The following is an 8103-nucleotide window of genomic DNA, read 5'->3' as shown; positions in this document are numbered from 1 at the left end:
GAAGATGGAGGGAGCAGCTGCATTTTCTGACAGTCTGTCTGTGATGGGTCAGGCACTGGGGTCTTGTCCCTCTCAGCTGCATCCTCACATGAATCCAACCCAGGAATTTTCCTCTTCTGCATCAGGGGGCTGGGTGTGTGGAGTTGGTCCTTATGCTCTTGGCTCTGCCTGAGGAGCTGGTGGAGGCTTAGTGGCCCGTGGGACAGGAGGAGACGCTGCTCTGTCCAGTGCACACCTCCAGGCAAAGGCATCTGTGGCCAAACTGGTCCAGAGGGCTCTGCAAGGGTCTGACTCCCTGCTCTGGTCGCGAGGGTGATTTCCAGGTGTTCCCATCACTTTGAGGGTGGTGCAGTGCCACCAGTGGGACACAAAGGTCCATCCCCGGCCCTGCTGATGCTGTGTGGCTGTGTGACCCGCAGGCAGGGCAAGCAGCAGGCTGCTGTGTGGGTGCAGGATCGGGGGACCCCGACCGGAGTGCACAGGGCCCTGCACGTGCTGGTGACAGCGTGTAGCTGTGGTTACCAAGGTGACTGTGTTCAGTGATGTTCCTATGGCTACGCACCGCTGGTGCTTGGAGTTACTGCATGGGGGGGGGGGGGGCTGAACCCCCAGGATGCCGGTGTTTCTGGGTGAGGCTGTTCTCATTGCAGCTGTTGCCTGGCTCCAGCTCCAGAAGTGCCTTCCTGTGACGACTCTCACACACCAGGGGCTCTGTTGGGCTCTGCAGACCTGGAGGGCCCAGGGCTGTATTGGCTGTGTACTGCCTGTGCCCAGCTCTTTGTGCCCAGTAGGGAAGCAGACACCCCCTTGGGATGGGCTCGGGGCAGACCCTGCATGGGGAGGGGGCTCTGGGGACACCTTCCCTGTTTGAGCAGCAGCCACTGCATCCTTGGTGCCCTGCGTGAGCAGTGCCAGCTCCCATGAGTTGCCCTCATGGCACAGAGAGCCCGCAGATTCCAGACACATTACAGGGCAGCAGGTTCTGCAGGCTTTGAGGTTTTCAGCCACTGCTGCCCTCCTTCATGCTCTGTCCCTCCCTTAGGTCAGGAACACCCTGTATGTGCCACAGGGACAGGCTGGGGCACTGCACCTGTGATGCTGACTGAGCACATGCTGCACTGCAAAAGGTGAGGGCAGCCAGGGAGGAAAGACAACAGCCCCTGATGCTTTTCTGGGAACTGGGACAGATATGGAAGGGGGCTGTGGGACAGGAAACAATGGGGATGTGCCCCATCTCCTCTGATGGGGAAAAGCTTGGGGAGAGCAGTCGGAGAGGGAGGGGTCACATCTGGGAGGTGGTTCTCCACTCTGTATTATCCTGGACTGAGCCAGGCTAGGGGGGCTCAAGTGACTGTCCTCACGTGGGCTCTATCCTGGTGGTGCTGGCCATGGCTGGGGCAGCTGCTTACATCCTGCTGCTGCTGTGGGAACCTGGAGTCCTGCACAGAGACATTGTTTCTGGGGCTGTCAATGGTTCAGAGCCCAAGGACTGAGTCTGGGATGCTCCAACCCTCAAACTGCCTAAGGTCTGAGGTTTGGCAAGCTCTTGTGACAGACCTGGACCTAGCTGGCTCAAAGAGGGTGGGGAAGTAGCCGGGGTGCCACAGAGGCACGGACAAAGGTTTTGGTGCCTCTCTATGGACAGGTGGCAGGGAACAGCAGGACAGCTATTAGGGACAATGTTTGGGAGCCATGGTACTGAAGACTCTTGCCCAAGGGCTCTGCAGAAGGGATCCCCTGTGAACTGCCACTCCCAGGCACTGCAGCTGCCTCCAACACCCACACAACCGTGCAAGGACAGTGCAGAGGTTCCCCTGCCCTGTGCTGGGTGTTAAAGCACAGGTGAGCTCCGGTGTCCCTGGGCATGCACTGCACTGGTGCCAGATGCTGCTCCTTTTCTTTCTGCTCCTCACTGGGGTTTGCACCACACTGCTGTTGCCCTGGGAAAGCCAGCACTGGTGCAGCAGGTCCAATCCCCATTGTTGCGGGAGTTGCCCTTTAATCATCTGCACATCCCCAGTGACCCAGTAACCCTGGCAGGCTGAGAGAAGAAAAATCAATTGGCAGTAGAATTACCCATTGAGCCCTGCAGGACACAGGCCATAGGCAGGCTGATCAATGAGTGTTGCTCCCCATGCCCTCTCCCCTCTGCCCTCTCCCTTCTCTCATTAAATCCGTGCATCTTAATACTCCATCTGAGGCCACTGCAAGCATATACTCCTGTGCTCCTGTCACCCAGCCAGGCGCTCTCCCTCGCTCAGCTCCTGGAGTGAAGACCTCTCTCTGCTCCTTCTGGCGGCTGTCCCAGCCTCGTGCAGGCTGGCCTTCTGCTCTTGGTGATGATGAGATGCCCTGAGAGCTCTTTCGGGCTCTGCACCCCTTTGCTGGGCGCAGGTGAAGAGCAAGCCCAAGCAGGCGAGGGCAGGGTGGCCAGCACTCTGCTGTGCTGGAGACCGTGGTGACAGGTCAGAGGGGCTGTGATGGCATTGACCTCCCTGCCAGCTCTGCCGGTGAGGTAGATGCAGCCCAGCCTGCCACAGCATGGAGTGAGGATGGGGCTGCATCCAGTGCCTGCCCCTGCCCACATGGGGTGGGGACACGCTGGTGCCTGGGTCATTGCTGGAGGACGTGGGCAACAGTGGTGGAGGATGAGGCTGGGCTGGTGCAGGCAGCTTTGTGCTGCCTGTCATGCGCGACTGGGACGGAGCCAGGGCAAACAGCCGGTGCCCAGGCAAGCCATGAGGACGGCTCTGGCGCTGCTGTGCCCTGCATCTGGGCAGGCCCTGGGCACAGCGGCAGGTGACCTACCCAGGGTGGCCTGTGGGAGCCCCAGCACCCTCCACGACGTGCTGCGCTCAGCCCTGCAGTGGGGTTAGGCAGCGCTGTACCCCCCGGCCCATCCCCCCTGTGGAGGCCAAGCCTTCCGCAGCGCTTGCAGCCATCGACCGCACGCTCCAGCTGCAGCTGCAGCCGCCCCTGGTAAATCAGTAACTAGCTTGTGTGAGCGAACGGCACTGCTTGTCCCATGGGCATCGCCAGCCAGGCACAAGCGGACGCTCCCCAGCTCTTTGAGGTGAGGGCTGACTCGCTGCAGTGGTGCGGGAGGGCCAGGGTCTGGGCAGGGCTCTTAAAGGTGACCCTGGGCTCCCCAGCTCTAGGGGGACTCAGGGGTGATGAGGAGCTTGCACAGCACCCGCACCAGGCGCCGGGGCTGGGCTTGGTACTGCTGCAGGAGCGGAGCTGGGGGAGCTGTGGCGGCTGCTGGAGCTGGTGCCAGCCGCAGGCTTTGGAGGGGTGAGCGTAGCCTGGGGCTCTGTGGCTGTGCCATGGATCTGGCAGGGCAGGGTGAGTGTGGATGGACTGGCTACCCTGTTCCCAGTGCAGGTGGGTGGATGTGCTGCCCTGTCCCTAGAGCAGCTCTCTGGGTGCTACCCTGAAGTGTGTACCTGTTGGGCCTTCTACAAGAAACTCTCCCCTGCAACTGGGATAGCCCCAGGGCATGGGGCCTCTTCCCAGTGCTCCCAGCAGTGATAGCACTGTGTGCTCCTCTCCACACCCACCCAGTAGTGATCCCCTGGCAGGACACTGGGTCTCCCCCTAGCTCCTGCTTGCAGTGGTGGTGCCCCCACCCACAAACCCCATGCTGCAATGGGGACCCTGGAGCACCAGGACCTGGTACAGCCTGTGCCCTGGTGTGTGGCCGTGGGGCAGAGTTGGAACGTGCATGCCTCTCCCATAGACCAGCACCAAGAAGTCCCCAGTCCCTGGGGTGTTGCATGAGCTGTTGCTCCTGCCATCTCCCCCAGGAAAGTGGCACTTGTGCTAGAAAGCAGCACCCGTAGCCTATGATCTGCCCCAGGCACAGGCAAGCATAGGGACGTGGTGAGCCAGGTGCTCCATACATATATGAGACATGTCTGCCTGTTCCTCTAAGGGCCAGGCACAGTGTTGCTGGGCATGAGAGTGGAGATGAAGCCTGAGCAGTGCCGAAAGCCTTTCTGTGCATGGGAAAGCAGGCACTGGAATGGGAGGAAATTTAACTGTGATTCAGCCAGAGAGAGCCTGCCCATCCCAGGCAGGCCTCATTGCTGGCTACAGTAGACTGGTGTTTGCAGGTTTCTACCAGCCAGTTTGGCTGGGCAGAAGTTAATTCCTTCAGTTGTCTGGCCATGATTCCTGGATGGCCAACAAGCCCTGCAGAGGAAGGCTCAGGTGGTGTGCAGTTCCACTTTGCCCCTGTGCTGAGACTTGTAAGTGCTCCCTTGGTGTGGAGAGGTAGCTGCTGTTGCTGTTGAGGTGTCAGCTGCTGTTATCCTGGTTTCATTTCTTGCGCTCCCTAGCAGACTATTTGAATCTGTGGGATTGCTGCATGGGCTGGAGCCGAGACCTCTCTGTGATGCATGGGGAGGGCTTTGAAGCCCAGCAAGGCATGAGCCATGCAGAGGGCTCCTTTGGAGCTTCCTAAGTGTGACTCCAGCCAGTGACTGGTGCAGTCCCTGGGACTGGGACCCGACATGTGCTGGGGCCCCTCATGAATCTGCCATTGTCCCAAGCACTGCAGCCCCATGTCTCTAGGTTAGGAGTCTGCCATGCAAGAGGAGACTGCATAAGCAGCACTTTTTTAGCCTGCAAACAGGCTGAAGTTGTAGTGTGGCTCCAATTGCTGTCTGTGATGTATATAAATACTTACATAAACAGAAGAGGGGAGAAGAGCTGTGCAGGCTAGCAGACAATGCTGACGCAGGAATAGGGTAAACTAGCCATGCTTGTGTGGGCTAGAAATTAGGCCATTGCTAACCGTAACAGCAATGAAAGGTCTGAAACAGCTTTCCAGGAAGAGGAGAGAGGGTGAGAGGAAGCCTGGAGGAAGGCGTTTGGACAGAGGGTTTCAGAGTTGGTGCCCATGTTTGCCAGCCCCGGCCCTGAGGACAGGGAGAGCCCTCCCTCAGCCTAGCGCTGGGCAGCTGTGGCCCTGCAGGGAGCTGGGCTCTTGTCCCGGGCTGCAGGACCCGGTGCCGACTGACAGCGGGCCTGGGTCTTTGCAGCCCTCCCTGGGCTCCTCTGGCAACCACTGTTCACCCTGCCAGCTGGGCTGGGGAACAGCAAGTGCTCGGCTCCCTGGAGGTGCCACTGGAGCAGCCCACTGCCCCATCCCAGGAGCAGTCTGGGCTGCACCGCTGCTGTCCTGAGCCCTGTTTTCCCCTTCCTGCCCTTCCCATGCCCTGAGGCTGTTTGTTTTCTTCAGCCCTTGCTGGGTCCCACTGCTGTGCCAAGGCTGGGCATTCTCCAGGGCCCTCCTTGGAGAGCAAGGGTGATGCAGAGATGCAGGGGGGCAGAGCTCTTGGGGGAGTAACAGTGACAGTGTCAGAGTGGTGCTCAGCAGCACCCCTGGGACAGCCCCTGTGGCATGGTAGCCCTTGGTGGCGGGATGTGTAAATGGTGGCGGGGGGGGGGGGATACTTCAGATTGTGACATTGGGAGTGATGGAGAGGGGCTGGTGATTAGGGAACACTGTTCCTCTCAGGGAAAGAGGTGAAGGTAGCTGTACTTCACAGCCTCTTGTCAGGGCTGTTGCAGAGTATTTGGGAGTCCAAATAAAAGGCTCTGTTCTGAACGTCACTTTGGTGCTCCTGGTGACACGTGGGAAGCTCTACTATGCTGGTGAGGCATGACTTTCTTTGACAGAAGCATTACTGATTTGTTCCTGTCACTATAAAATCTTCCTGAAAGATTTTATAACTCTCTGATGATTTTTCATCAATTTTTCCTGGTGTTGGAATAAGACTCTTTGGATTATAATTTCTAAGATACTCAATTTTTATCTTTTTTTCAAGATAAGTGATTATTTTTTTTTTTTCGGCAGAGAAGTTGATTTAATAAGGGAAAATGAATGTGAATGACTCTGCAAGTCTGTAATGGAGTTCAGGGGTGGGGGTGGCCAACACATTTTTCCAGTCATTCACAGTTGTATCTGAAACATCATTGGGAACTAATGAGGTACCAGAAGATTGGAAAAAAAAGCAAGAATAATCCTGACAATTACCATCTGGAGCATTTAATTTCTCCCTCTTTTGAAATAACAAGACAGAAAAAGAGGAAAGAAATAAAATAATTGAACAGCAATAATCGAACAGAGCTATAGCAGCGAACGACAGGCACTGGCTGAGATGAGTACTGCTGCAGGGCAGGTGGAGGGAGGTTTGCCACTGAGGGGCCACGAGCTGGAGCCGCTTGTTCTGTGTTCAAGCCTTGTCTGCATTCAGGCCTGACTGAGCTGCTGGCAGAGCCCGTCCATCCCCGGCGTGCATCTGGTGATGCTCTGCCCTGCTGGTGGCTGCTGGCCACTGGCCTCAGGGGCAGTCCCAGGACAGGGTTGCGTGATGCAGCCCCTCTGCTTGCCCATCTTGACGCTGCAGGTGGCACAGCCTCCTCTGTGCAGACCAGCGTGCCCCAGCCCCACTTCCCCTGCTGCAGCTGCCAAGGTATTGGGCACTGTCTCTGGGCTTGTTTGTGGGTTGTGCCAATTCCACCATGAGTCTGCAGGGTCCCTATCCCTGCTGCTGCTTGGTGCCTGTCCTGCCCGGGACGTAGGCTGCAGGGCACTGAGCTCTGCCAGGGCCAGCCATGCCCTGCATCTCCTGGCCCTGCTGTGTCCCCTGCGCTGGGCAGGATGCATGTGGGGACAGGCCAGCTCCTGGTGCTCTCTCCAAGGACCAAGATGCTGCCCAGGAGTGGGGCTGCTGGTGCCCAACCAGGAGCAGTGCCGTGGACCCCATGCTTGCATGGTTGTAGGTTTCTCCTCCTGGCCTCCAGCTGCTTCCCCGTTCCTCTGCCATGTGCAACCACAGCTGCTGGCTTCCCAGCTCTGGCTTCTCTGCTTCCTGCTCTGCCCTTTGTTCCACAGATAGTTTTGCCTGCTCCCTTCCTGGCCACTCTTACTCCTTTGTCTTCTGAGCTGCCAGAGATCTCAGCTGGGGCTTGCTTCTTGGCTGCTGGTGACTCATGGCCATTTCATCCACTTCCTCCCCTTGGTAGCCCCACCTTGTCCCCTGTGACCCTGATTCAAGGCTGAGGATCCTAGCCTGGAGCCCTTCACCTTTGCATTTTATGCTGAAAAGCCTTTGTCCCAGACCCCTGCTCTGCTCAGTGCTGGCATTTTCTCCAAAGCTCTGCAGTTTTGATGTGCCTTTGCCCAGGGCCTGGACAGACCCGAGATGGGGAGCATGGGTGCTTTCTGGCACTCCAGCCCCTCCTCTTGCCCCAGTTCCCTGCCAGGGTGCTGTTCCCAGGCCCCAGGGAGCACACAGCAGGAGAGGTGCTGTTACATAGGGAGTCCCCCTTGTGACTTTTTAGGCTTTCTGTGGTGCTGGGCCAGAATGTATTGTCACACCTTAGAAAGGGACTGGTTAGGAATGACTGAAACTTATGTTACTGTGTGCTCCCATGCAGGTGCACAGGCTTGACCCATGCCAGGGCAACACTGGGAGTCCAGGGGTGAGGGGAGCCGTGACTGCAAGGGAAGCTGCTGCCCCTCCGCTCCTTGCCCTGGCAGGCAGCAGCATCCAGTCAGGACCTGCAGATCTCTTGCAGAGGTGTGCAGGTGTGGGAAGGAAAGGAGGAGCTCAGAGACTGGCCAGTTGCTCCTGGGATGCTCTTGTTTGTCATCATCAACCCATGATTTCAGTTTTGGGGTTAGTGCCATGGAGTTGCACAGGTCTGCAGATGCAGCCTTCTCTGCCTGTCTTGCTTTCTCTGCAGGTGCAGGGCATTCGCAGCAGATGCTGCTCCATCTGGGAGAGTTGCTTGAGGCCAGGCTGCCCTGTCAAGAGTCAGGCTCTCGCTGATGCCTGCCTTGTTGGCCTCAGGGTGGGAGGGCTGAAGGAAGCACCGTTAGTCATTTCCTGGACAGATCCAGGCCATACCGTAAATCTCTCCAGCTCTCAGTGGTTTGGGGGCTATTTCTGTTTGAGGATTGTCATGTAGATTAAAGCTTTGAATCCCGGCCAGTGATGGACCGGACATAGTCCCATGCACAGTCCTGCAGAGCTCAGCCCAGCATCCCATCTGCTCTTGGCAGGACAGTTGCTGGACTGTCCCTGCCTG

At 57.8% G+C, this 8103-nt stretch overlaps 1 protein-coding gene across 1 annotated transcript in view; it reads left to right on the top strand.

Moving 5' to 3' along the window:
- The first annotated feature begins 3010 nt into the window (after nucleotides 1-3010).
- Nucleotides 3011-8103, top strand: part of SHANK3 (SH3 and multiple ankyrin repeat domains 3) — a 352775-nt gene continuing 347682 nt past the window's right edge. Inside the window, exon 1 of the mRNA XM_035335012.1 lies at nucleotides 3011-3073. Coding sequence (XP_035190903.1) covers nucleotides 3026-3073 — 48 coding nt within the window. The 5' untranslated portion in view covers nucleotides 3011-3025. The remainder of the gene's footprint in view (nucleotides 3074-8103) is intronic.

The sequence above is a fragment of the Oxyura jamaicensis genome, chromosome 1 (assembly GCF_011077185.1).
Source record: "Oxyura jamaicensis isolate SHBP4307 breed ruddy duck chromosome 1, BPBGC_Ojam_1.0, whole genome shotgun sequence".
Lineage (NCBI taxonomy): Eukaryota > Metazoa > Chordata > Aves > Anseriformes > Anatidae > Oxyura > Oxyura jamaicensis.
The sequence above is the reverse complement of the archived record's forward strand: the minus strand, read 5'-3'. Positions and strand labels throughout refer to the sequence as shown.